At 38.4% G+C, this 19,744-nt stretch overlaps 1 protein-coding gene across 1 annotated transcript in view; it reads left to right on the top strand.

Moving 5' to 3' along the window:
* Nucleotides 1-19,744, top strand: part of grm5b (glutamate receptor, metabotropic 5b) — a gene marked incomplete at its 5' end in the record, with an annotated part of 89,744 nt that overhangs the window by 20,200 nt on the left and 49,800 nt on the right. Inside the window, one exon of the mRNA XM_079610841.1 lies at nucleotides 19,339-19,588. Within this exon, the coding sequence (XP_079466967.1) occupies nucleotides 19,339-19,588 (250 nt within the window). The remainder of the gene's footprint in view (nucleotides 1-19,338; nucleotides 19,589-19,744) is intronic.

Below are 19,744 nucleotides of genomic sequence, written 5' to 3'. Positions count from 1 at the left end.
ATGAAAATTGTAAAAAGTAATGGTTCAGATCACTCAAACAACATATGGAAATGAAGGCGCCCTTAGGCAGTAATGTCAACTAGTGGAAAAGTTTGGTACTGCGCCCAAACAAAATCTTAACAAAAAAGCTAATTTTTTGAGATATCAACCTAAAATTTGAAACACTACTTGTTCAGATTTTTGGCTTTGATTTTTTTTTTTTTTTTTTTGCATTTTTTGAGTCCTCCAGGTTTTTAAAATATATATTTTATATAAAATATGAATAATTACATTTTTAACATTGTAAATTTTCATAAACTCAAACACCTATAACTTTTTTTCTGTTTAACTTTCTTAATTTACAATTACAACCATTTAAGTTCGGAATGTGCATTTTCAAGTCTATTAAAAAAAAAAGGGGTGCCGATTAAGGGGCTAACATGAGCAATAGGTATGGCCTTTCAGCGATAACAACTTATTGCTCATATTTCATGATACGATTGCCGTGAATAAGGTCCACAGAAGAAAGTATTTAATCAAACAAACTCAGGCTAATCCAAAGGTAACACAACAGCATGCGATAACAATACCTGACTATTAAGGCAGAGAAACGAGGAACTTAAATACACACTGATAACAAACTAAAAGACTAACAGGTGTGATGATCAGATGAGTTGCCATACTAACTATTGAGGGGGGGGGGGGGGGGGATTTGGTGTACACTGGAAGAAAAAAAGAAGATTTTTCGAAGTTGCGAAGTTGAAGCGAATTTCACATTTACTTTACTCAGAAATTGCTAGTACACTTCACTAATATTTACGAAGAAACACATTGAGTTAAACGTGAAATTTGTAAGTAGAAAAAGTGGTCACACTTCATATATTAGTGTCCAATTCTCACTATTTACTAACTATTAACTATGACTTTTGCCTCAATAAACGCCTAAATACTGCTTATTAATAATTATTAAGATAGTTGTTAAGTTTAGGTATTGGCAGGAGTAAGGATGTAGAATATAATCATGCAGAATAATGCATTAATATGTGCTTTATAAATACTAATAAACAGTCAATATCCTAGTAATATGCATGCTAATAAGCAACTATAATAATGGCTTTTGGCTTGCTTAGTTGGAGACATTTAATATTCAACAATAATTGATCTGCCTTATTTAAGGTGGACGATGACGCAATTCTCTTCTAGAAACAAACTTTGTTGTATTATTTTCATGTTTTCACTGTAAAGCTGCTTTGATATAATCTGTATTATAAAAAGCACTATATAAATAAAGCAGACTTGACTTGACTAGTAAGAATTGGACCCTAAACTAAAGTGTTCCCAAAAAAACTTGTTTTTTAGAAAGTAAATAGTGTCAGTTTTGATTTGATGTTGTTTTCCAGGCACTGTATTCTTCTGCGCAATGTCTCGGTTTTCTCTGTGGATATGTATTGTTCCTCTTTCTATAAAAGAAGTGAAAGCAGAGTTGCTGTGCTTCTGTATATTAGATTGAATTGTCATGTCGTTTGAGAACAATCTTTGGTTTGGTATTGGACAGGCTACAGTCTTCACATCAGCATTTCTACAGAAGGCGGCTATTTGTTCAAACACATCAGAGGAGAGAAAATCATTTAAAGCAAACATTGAGAGCGAGAAGTGGCCCTTCGGTGGCCAGACTCACTGTCTGAATACATCACTGAGAAGAGAGAGAGAAGCGGAATATGAAAACAGCAGAATATGAAATAAAACCAGATGTTGTTTCTTTTTATTACATGGCTTGGTTGAATTTTAATGTAGAATGCGGTGTGTTATTTCTTGATAACAGAACGCTCCTAAGGATAACACACCGTTGCCATGAAAAACAGAGCGTTGCCATGGACACAATGTTCAATCGGAAGCAATACAATCGTTTTTAATTCAATAAACTCCTTTTTAAATCAATATTTTGTGTCAAATTATTGATTTATTTGGTAGGTAGCCATGTAATAAGGCTACCTCCGCTTCGCGTCGGGGTCCTGATCAGCCTGTCGGGGTTGTATTCGCTATAACAACCGCCTCGCTCTACATTATCCCTTACGTAGTTGATGCGAGTGTAGAGTAGCAAAGCTCCATTTATTGTGGCAAAACAGCAAACATGAGTGTTCTGAAATCTCCATGGTTACATTATCACAACATTGAGCTCATTAGCATACTGTAGGATCACACATATTTACATATCAATGTTCAGGATCTAGAAAAGACAGTCCTGTAGTGATATTATTGTAGGCCAACCCAGAAATTTCCAATCCAATAGGATTTTTCCGTTGGTTTTTGGGTGATTGCAGAAAATAAGCTGTGACCGACAGTTTATGATTCTTGCAGGTTTTGTTCATCATGATAATCTTCACAAGTGAACACGACTTTTATGATTGAGCAGAACTAGAACTATTTATAAAACTATATCAGAAGTCATTTACATATAGAAGTTTCAAAGGTGTAGTATACAACAGGGATGTTGAATGCTTGAATCTGATTGGTCTACGAATGTCGAAATGAAATATTTGCATGTATATAGATTTATATATAATTTATATTATATATAAATATTTTATATATAAATAACAAAATTTTCTTAAATATATACATTTAAGAAAGTGTGTACGTGTGTGTATTTGTATATACAAAATAATTATAAAAAATTAAGCTTAAGCTTAAATGCTTTTTTAAAGGAACACTCCGACTTTTTGGGACTTTAGCCTATTCAACTTATCCCCCAGAGTTAGATAAGTCCATACATACCTTTTTCATCTCCGTGCGTGCTATAAGTCTGTTTGACGCACCCACCGCTAGCCTAGCTTAGCACAAAGACTGGATGTAAATGGTTGCAGCTAGCATACTAATCCAAATAAGTGACAAAATAAAACAAACATTTTCCTATTTACATGTTGTGATTTGTATAGTCACAGAGTGTACAAAAAACAAAGTCACATGAGACACAGACATATTTTAACTGTATAAATACTGGGAAGTTGGGAACTATGTTCTCTGAAGGCGAAGCACTGCTACTTGAGTGGAGTGATAACCGCAGCACCTGAGACATCACGTTGGTTTTGTTGACAGAAGAAACAACGGCGCGTCTCAGGTGCTGCGGATATCACTCCACTCAAGTAGCAGTGCTTCGCCTTCAGAGAACATAGTTCCCAACTTCCCAGTATTTATACAGTTAAAATATGTCTGTCTCATGTGACTTTGTTTTTTGTACACTCTGTGACTATACAAATCACAACATGTAAATAGGAAAATGTTTGTTTTATTTTGTCACTTATTTGGATTAGTATGCTAGCTGCAACCATTTACATCCAGTCTTTGTGCTAAGCTAGGCTAGCGGTGGGTGCGTCAAACAGACTTATAGCACGCACGGAGATGAAAAAGGTATGTATGGACTTATCTAACTCTGGGGGATAAGTTGAATAGGCTAAAGTCCCAAAAAGTCGGAGTGTTCCTTTAATTTTTTTTGTTTACACATATTGTTAAATGTTTTCAACTAAAAGAAAACCTTAAGATATATAGTAAGCTTGTTGTTCATATTGCCTAAATGTAAGCTTGTTCAGAAATGGTGACAAAAACGTTTAAACTTAAAAAATAATGTATTTCTCGTTAAACGACATTTAAATAATTGAATATTCGATTTTTATGAACCCGAATATTCAAATACAATATTTTTGAAAAATGCCCATCCCTACAGCCAACAACAGCAAAAGAGCCAAAACCCACAGCGACACTGACCAAACCAATAGATAGTTAACAATATAATTAAAATTACTTCCATGTGTTGTTTTTTTTTTGCCACAAAATATGTTTTATTATGTACGGAAAGCACAAGCTCTTTCTCCCGCTCTCTCTCGTACTACACACTAGAGGATGATACCCGACCCGATCCTGACGGGACCCACCGGTACCCAACGGGCCAGGTTCGGACAGATATTTAGAAATGATGTTCGGGTTCGGGTCGAGCTCGGTCACATCAGCGCTATAAAGCATTGAACATTTTACATTTAAAACAGCTTATTATGTAGGTAGGTAGCCGATGTGCCTGATGCTTTCACTTGATCCAAACGTTCGTTTTTGTGATTAAAATACATGTAAAATATTACCATAACATCCGTCTTCCTGTGTGCGGACATTTGTTTATGTAGCCGTGACAACGTGCATGCGCGCCTGTGTTAAGTGCGCTTGTTGCTCCGCACGCTGATGCGCTCATCTGTTGATATTTCCGAATGCCTTCCTACAGTTGCTTAATAAAAGTGGGCTTTCCGCACAAACAAACGTACATGTGTCATATGAGAAAAAAAATGGGATTTTAACTGTCGGCCTCGGACATAAATATCTTAAAGGACAAGTTCGGTATTTTACACTTAAAGCCCTGTTTACAGATCGTATCTGATGAAATAGAACGGTTAAGATTAAATTTGGACACATGCTCCTGTCCTGAGAATTTTAGGTTTATTTAGCTTTTGTGGACCTATTTTGCCAAACGCGTCACACCCGTGATTCTTCCGTTGAGAGCTTGAATAATAGACACTCCAGCCCAGTTGGTGGCGATAATGCACCTTTGCCAATTGCAAGCAAACCACGGGCATATACACAGAAGAAGCAGAAGATCGCTGTCTTCATTGAAAGCATTACAAACAGACAGCTAATAATGTGGCGAATTTGTGCAGTTCCGAATTGCGGGAAGATTCGTGGGAAAAGGAACACCACCAAGTGCCTGTAAGCCTTGAGACAGCAGCAGCTTCGGCAACAGGCGTAACACTGGACTCCGTTGTCAACTGCCGTTCAAACTCTGCCTTTATTTGCAGAAATTCCTCCTCTGAATATTCAGGCTCAAACCTATAACCCTGTCCATCAAAATCGATCTCAAAACCGTCATCCTCCCATATAAATGTCTCGGAATCCATTTCTAAAGCCCCTTTCACACAGAGATTCCGGAAAATACACGGATAAAGTGACCCGGGATTTGACCCGGGTTCGTTTGAAAATGGTTCATTCACACTGCCAGTGATTTGCCGGAATCAGAGAGCGCGTTCACACACAACCCGGGTATGTCCCGGATAGACGCGTGACGTTATGATGTGACGTATAAGGTACGCGTCGAAAAGCGGAAGTGTTTGCATTTTTTTCCGGATTCGGTCGTACACTAACGCATCACGCACCGTTCCACAAAGCTGGCGAACGATCTCAGCTTCGGCGCGGATTGCAAGGAGCTCTCGGGTCTCTGCTTCAGTCCAGTTTGCAGACATCTTTTCGTTCTTTCTCGTATCGATGACGAACACAAACTTTCTTCTAACAGAGTAACAGAGTCGCACGATCATTGCGAAGGCTCGTGCATCATCACTACGACACACCCCTTACGGCATTTGTCCTGGCTTTTGTTCACACAGCGCGCGTTCCGGGTCTGAACACGGCAATGTTACTAGGTCCCCAACCCGGCATCGATCCCGGCATTAAACCCGGGTCGTGTTTGCGTTCACACAGAAGGCGTTCCGGCAATTTGCCGGCAATTTGCCGGGTTCAAAGTGCTGTGTGAATGGGGCTTTGGTTGACACAGATAGCTTCGATCTTGTAAAAATGTTTAGATAGCTTAGCCTACGATACCGCGTCCGCGACTGCATAAGACTACAAAAAGCATACAAACAACCCCATTTCCGTTTCCCGCGGCGGAGTAATACCGTAACGTTACCTCACACAGCGAATCCAATACAACTTAATGGAGTTGGACAAAAACTAAGATAAAACCTGTTGGAAAGCATCTTTTTCAGCGATTTTTGAGTGCACATACCAGTGAATCTCTCTCTCTCTCTCTCTCTCTCTCTCTCTCTCTCTCTCTCTCTCTCGCTCTCTCGCTCTCTCTCTCTCTCTCTCTCTCTCTCTCTCTCTTTATAACTGCTTTAGTCTGCTATCAGTGGCTCAAGTCTCCGTCACAAACTCTAAAATGGCGTTTTGGATTCAGCAAATGGAGGCGTAGAAATTAGTCTGACAGAAATCTGACAAAAGTCTTGAAATACAACATCTGAACATGTCTTGAGGTGCGGTAACCGTAGTATAAGCGGAATAATTGACTACGGTTCGTTGAATTATTGGAAAATAACGTATGTTCTTCCTTTTAAGCTATCTCTTAAATAGATATCGCCTAGTATTTAGGCGACCTTGAGCGCCCAGAAAGGCGCCAAATAAATAAAATGTATTATTATTATTATTATTATCTCATGGTTTGTAATACAATATTAAGTCGTTTAATGACATGTTGTTTTTTTGGTCCGTCCCCATTTGCTTTGCTTACATGACAAAAGTGCCATGAATCCCCCATTGTGTTCCACTGAAGAAAGGAAGTTACAAAAGCGTGGAAAAACATTGAGGCAAATAAACAGTGACAAAATGTTCACTTTTTGTTGTACTTTTCTCATTAAAGTCCTCTAAAGGATTCGCACACTCGTCTTCTCTGTGTATTCGCCACGGCAATTAACCACGATGTCACACCAAATCAAAATAATAAGCGCGGATCAATTTTCCGGGCGTCCCGGACGCTTGTTGTTTGGTTTTGGGATTATTAGGATATGAGGAAATGCTCTGTGTTATTGAGATCGCAGTCGTCCCCGGTAGCTTTGACCTGAGTTACACTCGCTCCGATTGAACTGGAAATCTGCCCAGTCTCTCTCTCTTCTCCCTTTAACGGCTGATCTGTGGTCAGATCAAATGAACTTCTGTATGAAATTAAACAGAGAGTCACTTTTCTGCTCTGATGAAAGAAAAGCTTTTCATCGCTGTTAAATAATCATGCCTTTAATTCAAGAGATCAGACGAGAGTGAATGATGTGTGTGTGAATTAGCGTGTGTGTTTGTTTTTGAGTGTTTGTGTGTGTGTGTGTGTGTGTGTGTGTTTGTGTTTGTGTGTGTGTGTGTGTGTGTGTGTGTGTGTGTGTGTGTGTGTGTGTGTGTGTGTGTGTGTGTGTTTGTTTGTGAGTGTTTGTGTTTGAGTGTGTGTGTGTGTGTGTGTGTGTGTGTGTGTGTGTGTGTGTGTTTGTGTCTGTGAGTGTTTGTGTTTGAGTGTGTGTTTGTGTGTGTGTTTGTGTGTGTGAGTGTTTGAGTGAGTGAGTGAGTGTGTGTGTGTGTGGGTCTGAGAGTGTTTGTGTTTGTTTTTGAGTGAGTGTGCTTTAGTGTTTGTGTGTGCGCGCACTTGTGTGTTTGTGTGTGTGTCTGTGAGTGTTTAAGTGTGTGTGTGTGTGTGTGTGTGTGTGAGAGTGTGTGTTTGTGTGAGTGTGCTTTAGTGTTTGTGTGTGCACGCCTGTGTGTGTTTGTATGTGTGTGTGTGTGTGCGTGTGTGTGAGTGTGTGTGTGTGTGTGTGTTTGTTTGTGTGTGTGTTTGTGTTTGTGTCTGAGTGTGTGTGTGTGTGTTTGTGTTTGTATTTGAGTGTTTGTGTGTTTGAATGTTTGTGTGTGTGTGGGTGTGTGTGTGTTTGTTTTAGTGTGTGTGTGTGTGTGTGTGTGTGTGTGTGTGTGGGTGAGTGTTTGTGTTTGAGTGAGTGTGCTTTATTGTTTGTGTGTGCGCGCACTTGTGTGTTTGTGTGCGTGTGTGTGTCTATGAGTGTTTAAGTGTGTGTGTCTGTGAGTGTTTAAGTGTGTGTGTGCGTGCGAGCACATTTGTGTATCCCGATTTGAATCTGCATTTCTCTTTCTCTATCTCCTTACTTCATTAATTCGATCTGTTTCTCGTCCTTCAGATGCTCGTCATCCTCTTATTGTCTCTCTACAGTCATGATAATGAATTATAAAGTTTTCTCTCTAACAGTTAATGTCTTTTCCCATTCATCTCACTGGCAAACACTAGACAATATGATTATAGTTGCTGTGCTCCAAAATGTCACATTTAATTTGTTACTTGCTGTTTTTTGCAGTAATTTGTGAAATTAACTAGCATTTTCTGAGAGAAAAAAGTAAATCCTACACCTAATTTTTAGTTTTTCTAAGTTGTCACAGTGTCTTTTTAATGGAAACAGTGTTATGATTGCGTTCTGGTTGATATGGCCTGTCTTCATTTGCATATTCATCCTTTTAAGAAATTAATTAGCAGCCGTTTTAAACGTTACCCTCCTCTGAACAGTGAGCTCTTCTGAGGAACATGTAGATGAAGTTTGTGAAGTTTATGGCATCAGATCTTTGAAAAATACAAATATTCATGAGTTTAGTTTGAAACACTTCGTTCATGCAAAAATAAAAATTCAGTCCTGATTTTCTCACCTTCCAAGCATTAGGATCACCAAAGAAAATGCTTTGAAGAACATTTGGAGTCCATTGACTTAAATTTTATGGACAAAAAACACATGCAGAGACATTTTTAAGACTGGAACGACGAGTAATCACACACACTACCGTTCAAAAGTTTGTGGTCAGTAGTAAAAAAAAAAAAGAGGATACATTAAATTAACCAAAAGTGACTAGAGACATTTATAGTGTTTATTTAAAATGATTTAAATTTAAACTACTTTCTTTACAATTTTTTATTTTACTATATAACATAAAAGCTGTTCTTTTGAACTTTCTATTCATCAAAGATTCTTTAAAAAATAAACCGTAGCACTGTTTCAACTGTTTTCAACACTGATAATGTTAATAATTTCATCATATTATACTGATTTCTGGAGGATCATGTGACTAAAGACTGGAGTAATGTTGCAGAAAATTCAGCTTAGATCCTTTTACCATATATTTGCAATATATATTTCACTGTTTTTACTGTATTTTTGATGAAATATATGCAGCCTTGGTGAGCAGAAGACACTCTTGAACGGTAGTGTACAGAATTATATGTGATTTTCTGGTCAGGTCGGGTCATTTTTATGTCAGTTTATTGCTGTCTAAGTGGGTTGTCTTTGGGCAGAAGAAACGGCAGTGTGTGCCAGATGTCGATCGCTAGTCAAACGTTTGGGATTCATGAGACTCGACATTTTTCTTCATAATTGATCAACATCAACACTGTTATTTTCATGTTTCTCAGTCACAGTGAAGCTGCTTTGAAACGATCCGTAGTGTGTAAAGCGCTGTGTAAATATGACTGGACTGAACATTAGCTGCGGGTCCACACACACACACACACACACACACACACACACACACACACACACACACACACACACACACACACACACACACACACACTTTCATTCTGAGCTGGTTGGTTTGGCTGAAGACTTTAAATTCTTTAAAAACCCCTATGGAAAAACATAATGGGAAAGCGCTTCCAGAACCCATATTGAGCAAACCAGAGCAAACTATTGGCTGTTAGATTCCCCTCTACCTGTCAATCACTTAAGCCAGCCAATGGAGTACATTAGTGCCCGCCCCCTTTTTCAACAGCGCTGAATGTATTTTAAAACAGTCTTCATTAGAGAGTTATAAGCCATGATTCAAACCAACCAGCTTCGAAGTGAACACTACACACTTTGATTTGAAGCAAGAAAGTTTTAAAAAATCCGACAAAGGTTTGATGAGACTGAACTTAACGGCTTTAGTGAGGGAAAGAACTACAAACCCATGATGCATTGCAAATACTGTAGCATAACCAAATTAAAAACGATGGAGAAATAACTACTGTATAAAAACAATAGGTTTATTGCAAAATGTGCATATATAGGCTATACAAAAATTTCAGTGTTTTGAGCGATTCGATTACGTCATTCGCTGCTTCATGGAAGTGGGCGGAGCTAATGAGATATTTCGGCATGTGTTGCTTTTTATTAAATCTGATGGGTGTAATTTTCTGCAAAGCATCATGGGTAATGTAATTCTCTAGGAATTAATTTGTTAAACATGATTATTTAAAAAATGAAGTTGTAATAATGCAGCAGAAACATCGATTAACAACCTCATTGCTCACAGTGGGGCTGTCTTTAAAGGTTTATAAGTTCGCGTTCAAAATCAATTTCCTTATGGAGAAAATGAACCCGACTGTTGCGCAGACTTAGAGGAGAGGAGGGGTTATGTGATTATGATGTAATACAGATTCAATAGCATTAGCATAATCACAGAGTAGGACATGTACAGTAATGTAGCAAGGAGAGACTATACCTGTGAATGTGTGTGTGTTTGTGTGTGTGTGTCCTGTGGAGACGGACATGTATGTGCCATCTGCTCATGTTGAGGTATCAGCACTAGCTCCTCACAAACCACAAACGCTCGTAGATTTTGATGTAAAACATGGGTAAATCATAAAAACGGTAAAGCTGAGAGGGCAAATGCGTTTTAAGATGTATTCCGGATGATATCATCACCACGGGACGTTTTTCAGACAGCGTGGCGCGGCGGGGGATTTTTATCATCTGATGCTGTTGGATACTCCACTTGATTTAGTGCAAATACTTCACAGTAATGTAATGGGATGAGAAAGACCTTTCACAGATAACTGCATCTGTCTCTTATACACGAGCAGCAGGACAGCTTTCAGGGCGTTTATATTTTAAAGAGCCCATATTTTACACCGCTGCAGCGTTTTAGTTCCTCACCCTGAACTCCGTTGCACTTTTTCATGATCGTTTTATCTCTGAGCATCAGAATAGAAGTGGATTTTGCTACTGTGCTTTCTATATGCAAATGAGCTCTGTTGCGATTAGCTAATCCCGTTGCATGTGAAATTAGATTAACAGTTGCGGTTTCAGCTATAGTTGGTGACATCTTTCAGTTATTTTTTTATTTTATTTTATTTTAGTTGGTGCCATCTTTCAGAAAACAATCACAGAAAGTTGTCTTGTGAAGAAATTAGTCACGGAGGAGTTTGTTATGAAATGTTGCTTTAACATCAAGTCATACAGGAAGACGTCGAGAGGCAAAGCTGATCTTATAGCTGAGTAAACTTTATTAAATTAAAGAAAGAGAGTAATTAAACAGTGTGCTAAAGCACAGCCAACAGTAGACCGTGAAATCTAGACCTGATCTCAAGAAAATGCGTCTCTATAGCACGCATTGTGTTTATCATGCAATTTATACACGAAAATTAGTTTTTATGATACGCAGTTTTCGTGTGCATTTGATACACACTTTATTTTGTGTAATACACACGTACCCCACACCACTAATCCTAACCAAAAGTACAATATCACACCACTACTAAACCTATATTAACCAACCCATGCATATCCTATGCACATAAAAACTAATTTTCGCGTATAAATTGCACGATAAACACAATGCATGCTATAGAGACGCGTTTAGTGTGACCGGGTTGATAAGGGCTGTGTTCAAAATCGCCCCCTATTCCCTCATTCACTAGTATAGTCACTTGAGGGAGTGAATGAAAATGAGTGTGTGAATTCGGACACTGAGTGCGCCGCTTTTGCGTAGTTTGTGCTTGCAGTTTAATCAATTTAGCAAACTGGCAGCTCTGGTGGTAATGAAAAGATTTATCTTGAACTCCGTCATTGGAAACTATGTATAACCCTTAATTAAACCATTTAAAAATCAATTAAAAAGCAATGTATGATATCACGCTGTAGCCACATTGGACCAGCGGTTTGGAAAATGAATGGATGGATGATTGATCTTCTGGTCAGATGCTGGAATGCATTAGGCTCACGACTATCATAGTGCATTATGGGTATTCTCTAGCCGTTGAGCGTACATCGGTTGTACACTCATTATAGCGTTGCATTGGGGAATTGAGTGCACTCGATGAGGGGGGGGGGGGGATTTTAGACACAGACGTTGTAATGAACTCAATAAACAAAACAAGGATCAGGTGTGAGAAATCAGTGAAACAATGAGTAACCATGACGATGAACAAAAATATGCTCAGCAACAACCGAAGGAAACAATGCAGGTATTATTTAAATTAGGAATATTGTGACGTTCATTCGTGGAAGAAACTCAAGACTACAATGGAGGCGTTTCAGGGAGTTCAGAAACACTCGCCGCGTTTCCATTACAGATTTACGCAAAACTTTTAGCGAAATGTTCTTTTTTTTCTATCACAAAAACGATTGTGAAATGACGGTGTTTCCATTAAACGATGTCATGTGGCTAATACGTCATGTTTTCCTCTCGCAATAAGTCATTAAAAAAATCATGGCGACGGATGTTGGTAGTTTAACTTTAACACAAATTTAATGAAGAACTCTGTCTCGTCCTCTGTCCAAACACACCGCGACATCTATGTCAGATGACCTATGAAAATCAAAAACCTATCAAACCTATCAAAAATGTTTCCATTGCAGTTTTGCAAAATATATAAAAACATTTTTTTGCGAAATATGGGAGGTTTTGCAAAATTGATGTGTTTCCATTGGGTGTATTTTTTAATTCGCAATTTAAATTTTCGCAATTTGAAGGGTAATGGAAATGCGGCCAGTGACACTGATATAGAGAATAACTCCTGCTGGAGAGACTTTGTGCTTTGCAGAGCTTTTTATAATGCTCAAACAGCAACATTACACTCTAAATAAAAATGAACATGTGAAATAAGTCCTCTTTGAGGCCAGAATCATGAATGAAGGCCTACACATCCCTTCACCTATCGCAACGATTAAGTCCAGATTCCTGAAACGCAGAGAGAGAGAGAGAGAGAGAGAGAGAGAGAGAGAGAGAGAGAGATAGCATCTCTCTTCAGCTTCAGTGTGTCTGTGGTAATTACAGAGAAACACACTACAGCACATCCATGTCAACACTCACTCAGATACACAACTGTTCCCAGAACACACTCTTCTAGCAACACGCATGCTCTCTGAAATCTGATGTATTGCACTGCTTGGAAAGGGCAGCGTTTGACGTTCAGATGTTCGATTTTCTGCTGTAATATTTATTCACACTCCAGCCGGGCGAGTGCAGCACTTTGAGGTGTGTGTGGTGTGTGTGTGTGTATGTGTGTATGTGTGTGTGTGTGTGTGTGTGTGTGTGTGTGTGTGTGTGTGTGTGTGTGTGTGTGTGTGTGTGTGTATGTGTGTGTGTGTGTGTGTGTGTGTGTGTGTCCATTCCCTTTGGAAACCACTAATGAGATCTCTATCATTTCTCCTACACCGCATGCAAGACTTTTCCTCAACTGATTTTTGCGAAGAAAAAGACTCGCATGTGTCTCTAGGAATCTCAACAGTGTCTCAAACTGCTTGGGTTTGTCAAGATACTAAAGTATGCGATCAAAATAGATAATTTCTCATCAAAACTAAATGACCTGCGCAATGCTAATCATATTCATTTAATGTGCTTTAATTTTGTGTCTACATTATAGAATGTAAAACGTTGGTGGAAAGTTTCTGGCAATTTGGAATGTAATTTTTTTTTTCTGTGCTAAATTCATGTGTAATTTCTTGTTTCTAAATCAAAAATGTTCACTGTAGTTGATAAGTAAAATTTAATAATTATAATAATATTTTTATTTTATATAGCGCCTTTCAGAAGACTCAAGGTCACTTCACAATAAATTACAAAAACACATGACATAGAAACATGACATAGAAACTGTGAGCAGCAATTTAAGGTAACAATGAACTTAACATTTTTATATTTTTTAGGGCCCAAGCCTTGAAAAGGCGAAGGCCCTATTGTTTTCCAAAGGATTATTCTTTATTCTTTATAATTATTATTTTACTACCTTTTGGGCACTTTTGGGGGCCTTAACGTGCTCAAAAACTCTTGAAACTTTGCACAAATGTCAGAACCTGCGGCCATTAGAGCCGGACTGAAGCTGGTACCCGGGCGTGGCAGGGGGGCTCGACAGCGCCCCCTGGAACGCGGTCCAAAAACTTGGTCCATAAATCAAACACGCTTGCATGAAATAATATGAAACTCGGTACACTTATAGATCTCATCGGTTCATATATCCTTCGTGCTCTGACTTTTTACCCCAGCCCAACAGGAAGTCGGCTATTTGACGTAGTTTAAAAAACACATGCAATGGAATTTAAAATACTCCTCCTAGAAAATTCAACCAATCACCACGAAACTCGGTGTGCATGAAGTCAAGACATGGAGGATGAAAAATTGCGAGGGGATTTTTGATATCTCGAACGGTTTGGCCGTGGCGAGGAAACGAATTTATGGCGAATATTGGAAACAGGAAGTGTGTTATAACATCCTCATACATTAACTGATCTTGATGAAACTTCAGCAGTGTGTTCGTTGTAAGAAGCCGATCACATGGATGTGACTATTGTGAGTCAAAGTTATAGCGCCACCAACTGGCAGCAGGAAGTGTGTCACTTTCAAAATGCTTTGAATTCACCCTCTTATTTTTACCCGATTTGCTTCAAACTTTATGTGTATAATGTAAACACACGGCAGATGTAGACCTGTGAAAGGATTATTGATATCTTAAATACTGTTGCCATGGCAACGCAGCAAACTTTAATATTCTTTTTTAAAGTTTTTGAGACTCTTAGCATGCTTGAAATTGCATGAAACTCGACAGACACTTTACATTTATTGCCTAGTACACTTGTGCAAAGTTTCAGAAACGGGCGTGGTAAGGGGCTCAGTAGTGCCACCTTTAGTCAAAAATGGGGTATTAGTTTTACCTACAGTAACAAAAATCGGTATTTATATTTATCTCCCCGAGCCGGACAACTTTCTAATTTACAGTCATTAGCTCCGACCAACAGGAAGTCAGATATTTTGGTTTGAATGTGATTTGATGGGAATTTTGCCAGTCTCTCTCAGTGTCTGTGTGTGTGAGAGAGGAGGGGGGGCTTTATTTTAACCCTTTCTCTGCTGTGTGGGACTTCTCGGGCACTTTTGGGGCCCTTAACGTGCTCGAAAACTCTTGAAACTTTGCACACAGGTCAGAACCTGCGGCCATCAGGGCCGGGCTGAAGCTGGTACCCGGGCGTGGCAGGGGGGCTCAACAGCGCCCCCTTTAACGGGGTCCGAAAACTTGGTCCATATATCAAACTGAATATTGCATGAATTAGTATGAAACTCGGTACACATAGATCTCATCGGGCCGAACAACTTTCGTGCTCTAAGTTTTACGCCAGTCCAACAGGAAGTCGGTTATTATGGGTTGTATGGAAACGCATGTTCTGGCATTTGAAACACTTCTCCTAGAGAATTCATCGGATGACCACGAAACTCGGTGTGCATGAAGCCAAGACATGGAGGATGATAAATTGCGAGGGGATTTTTGATATCTCGAACGGTTTGGCCGTGGCGAGGAAACAAATTTATGGCGAATATTGGAAACAGGAAGTGTGTTATAACATCCTCATACATTAATTGATCTTGATGAAACTTCAGCAGTGTGTTCGTTGTAAGAGGCCGATCACATGGATGTGACTATTGTGAGTCAAAGTTATAGCGCCACCAACTGGCAGCAGGAAGTGTGTCACTTTCAAGATACTTTTGACCCAAGAGGGGGGGGTAGTTTTACCTACAGTCACAAAAATCTATATATGTATTCTTCTCCTTGAGCCGGACAACTTTCTAATTTACAGTCATTAGCTCAGACCAACAGAATAGGGCTATTTAATAAAAATCAAGTCATACATAGGGCTATACTGCCCTCTAGTGATGTATGACAGTCAATGCCAGCATGTAAGGTCTAAATGAGATCAAAATAGTTCAGACATAAATATATATTTATTAGGGTGACTGTGTGAGGATATTTTCCCACCGGTTAATCGACGTGTGACACCGGCGGGAGCTTTTAAATCGCTAACTTAAAAGCGAAAGTAAGTACTGGACGTCCAGTAGGAATGAACTAAAACACATTCACTCTGTTCTGCTCGTTCCTCGCCGTGAACGCGTTATTGCTTGAATTGCGAGTTCAATAGCCTATTATTCTTAATGGAAAACAATAAAACAGTACAATGACAGATTCGCTTAAATAGTCGTTTTTACACAAAATATTCCGTCATCATCTTTTCAGTCTGCTCTTCACCCATGATGATTAATGAAATTGGACTGATCTTTGCTGCGACTCTCGTTCAACTCACGATTTATTAAGCGGACACGTTCAGGTTTTAATAGGTTAGTGCCCGTTCTCTAACTAAACTAAATTATTTTAACACACACACACACACACACACACACATACACACACACACGTGCATTGCAATCTCAAATCGACGGTGGAGCGCGATGATATATTTAAATCTGTATATTGTAGCCTAATATCTGTACCTAGTCACACCCCTACTCTTATTAAATGTATGCTTCATATTTCATTTTTAATTTCTAAATTTGATCAATAAATTAAATTATTTAGAATAATAAGACACTATAGGGACACCCTGTGGCTGATCAAATTAAATATTTTAAACTGAAAAATAACAATGCATTAAATAATGTTATGAGATTGTTTTAAATATAAGTTAATTAACGATCGTTGGAAAGAATGATAGGCTATACTTTTGAACATGACACTAAACCTCCTTTAAGTGTCGCAAGGCGACCGTCTTAATGAGCGAGTCATTGATTCATTCGTTCAAACGAGTCGTTTGAACGACTGAGTCATTAATGAATGAGACAGTTGTCTATTGATTGATAATTGAATCTTTGAGTCAAGCGATTCTTTCAAAAAGCGGAATCATTCACTAATGAAAAAACACTGTGAGATGCGCGATGGTTCTGCTGTGATCTTTGTTGAACTATTTTCGCTGCTGAAACAGAACAAAAACAGGAACATTGCATCTAAAGTGTAAGTGACTCATTTTATGCATTTATTGAACTGTTGTATGAAATCAATGTCAATTTTTCAATTGTGATGGTGGTATTCATGAAAAGAGGACTCGTGTGAGGTTGCTTAACTGTATCATGTTAGAAAATATGAAAACGCCCCATTTTTTAATTGTTCACTGTGATTATTTTGTGAGTGCTTCGCAACATTGTTACCGTGACTAATGTATTTATAATGCACTATCGATAGCAGCTTACAATAAATGTTATAATCAGGATTTTGTTTCTTTTTTCCCCATGTTCTAATCAGGTTGGGCAAGTAAAATTATCTTTGTCTCAACCATGCGCTTTTTAGTTTCATGATTTGGCTCTATAGTTCGGGGTGGATTGCTTGAATTGTGAGTCCAATAGCCTATTGTTCTTACAGTAAATGAAATCGGACTCCTGCTGCTGATCTTTGCTGCTTAAAATAAACAGATTACTGCTCTGTTTGAGGACAAGAAATTAAAACCAATGCAATATGATGAATGTCCAAAAGATGGCACCGACAGACTGTTTTTAAATGAGGTTGGATACATTTTTTTTGCTTTTAAACTGTGTGTGTGTGTGTGTGTGTGTGTGTGTGTGTGTGTGTGTGTGTGTGTGTGTGTGTGTGTGAGAGAGAGAGAGAGATTTTGGTTGGGTGACAGTTGTAGGTTACAGTTTGACAAGAGTTTATAGTTTAACAAAAGCCCAATGTGTTTTATTGCGAGTGTACACAAATATAAGGAAACACTTGCAGTTTGAATGATGTCTTGTATGAACAAAAAACACACACACACACACACACACACACACACACACACACACACACACACACACACACACACACACACACACACACACACTGCAATCTTGACATCGCAGTATGTTCATTATAGCCTTAATATAATAGTCAACCTAACATATAAAAATTACACTGCTCTGTTTAAATAGTCAGTTGTACAGTTCGTACCGTTCACAGTAAGCACCGCTCCACTGTGATGTTTCCAAGCACATTTTTGCGTATTTGAAGAGGATCATTTTTCAATATTGGAACGTGAGTGAAATACAAAGCCTATAATAAAGAATAGTTTAGCACCCAAACATTTTAATAATATATATATATATATATATATATATATAATAATATACATGTTAAAAATAGGGGGGGGGGGGGGTATACACACATACCGGTATATATATATATGTATATATACAATTTCTTTTCTTATATGTGCCCTCGATGCGCACTTTTGCAGAACCCACACTGATGCAAGCTCTAAAGCAGACTTCTTCTCGACAGTCAAAGCGGAGTTACGTTATTGCCCGTCGTGCACAGGAACCCGAAAGGCACCGGGGTGGCGTTTTTTATATATATATATATATATATATATATATATATATAAATAAATAAATAAATATAGCTGCAAGCAGCGATGGAGGGCCCAAGCCGGTGGCACCGCCACCTCGGTGCCTTTAGTGCAACTAAAGGCACCGGGGTGGTGGTGCCACCGGCTTGGGCCCGTAATCGCTGCTTGCAGCTATATTTATTTATTTATTTATATATATATATATTTTTATTTATTTTCAATTTTTTATTTTATTTTATTGAGGAGTCCTATTCATTTACTGTAAAGTATCACATCTCAAAACATTGGCATATTTTGTTTTTATTTTATTTATTTATATTTTTTATTGTACTTTAGTCATCGAGGAGTCCTATTCATTTACTGTAAAGTATCACATGGACTTGACAATTTCCAATGTTTCCAGAGATTTTATTTTATTTTATTTTATCTTATTTTTTATTCTATTCAATTATTATTATTTTTATTTATTTATCGAGGATGTTTATTTTAATTTAATTTCAAAACCGTTTTTCATGTGGGTCATTACTTCTTCAGTTACAGATATTTTATCCCTGCTTCAAATTCTCTGTTATGTTCATAAAGGATATTATGGGACCTTGAAAAATAGAGATCATTACTTTAATCGGATGTGTAGTTGTGAGTCATTTCAATGACTGAGAAAATGATCTCTGTTCAATGATCTTTGAAGTGAACGCTGTCGTCCCCTTTATGAACGGAGACTGTGACTGTGTGTTTGTCAACAGTTTGTGTGTGTGTGTGTGTGTGTGTGTGTGTGTGTGTGTGTGTGTGCCATCTGTTCGTGTCTGCTACTCTCACTGTGAGACTAATTACAAGAATTTACACGTACCGACAATAACCAGAGCCACCGCATCAGAACCTGACCAAAGCTTCATTTATGTGTATCAGTGCGTGTGTGTGTGTGGTTGCTTTTTGCGTATTTTATGTGTGTGAGATGAATTACCCTTTTTTACACCTCTCCTTCCTCAAGTTCTCCATCAGAGAAAGCAGGAGAGACACTGGAAGAGTCAATATTGTCTCTGCAAACTTCAGGAAATCCACACAGCTGTAGTCTGACACAGTTTCAGAGTTTCACACTGTAACACAATGTTCAGTGTTTGCTGAGCTATGCTTTGGAGATTAAATTTGCTCTAGAATATGAAAAAAAAAAAAAGATTCATATTTTTTTTCTTCTAAATTTTCTTCAAGGTTTGAGTTCGTCTCTAAAGTAAAATAAATTTGCTGATTTTAATTTTTTTTATTAAAATGGCTTGTAAATGAAGTACATGTGCATTCTGACAATATATATATCTTCATAACTATCTCTGTTTTCCCCTCTCTCCAGGTAACTACGGTGAGAGTGGGATGGAGGCGTTTAAAGAGATGGCGGGAAAGGAAGGGATTTGCATCGCTCACTCGGATAAGATTTGGAGTAACGCCGGCGAGCAGAACTTCGACCGCCTGCTGGCGAAACTGCGCAAGTATCTTCCCAAGGCTCGCGTGGTGGCGTGTTTCTGTGAGGGCATGACCGTACGAAACATCCTCATGGCCATGAGGCGCCAGAACCTCGTCGGAGAGTTCCTATTGGTCGGCAGGTCAGTGGATGATGAGTGGATGTGGAACAAACATGGAGAAATGAGTGCGATTTTACTTGGCCTTCAACTGGAGATGAAATTTGTAATGCATGCATTCATTCTTCGTGCATTCTGTTTTTATCAAGACTTGAATTTTGGTACGTTTCATAAAACAAC

Source organism: Phoxinus phoxinus, assembly GCF_949152265.1.
Source record: "Phoxinus phoxinus genome assembly, chromosome: 4".
In the NCBI taxonomy this organism is placed as follows: domain Eukaryota; kingdom Metazoa; phylum Chordata; class Actinopteri; order Cypriniformes; family Leuciscidae; genus Phoxinus; species Phoxinus phoxinus.
Note: the sequence above shows the minus strand (reverse complement) of the source record. Positions and strands in the feature narration are given on the sequence as shown.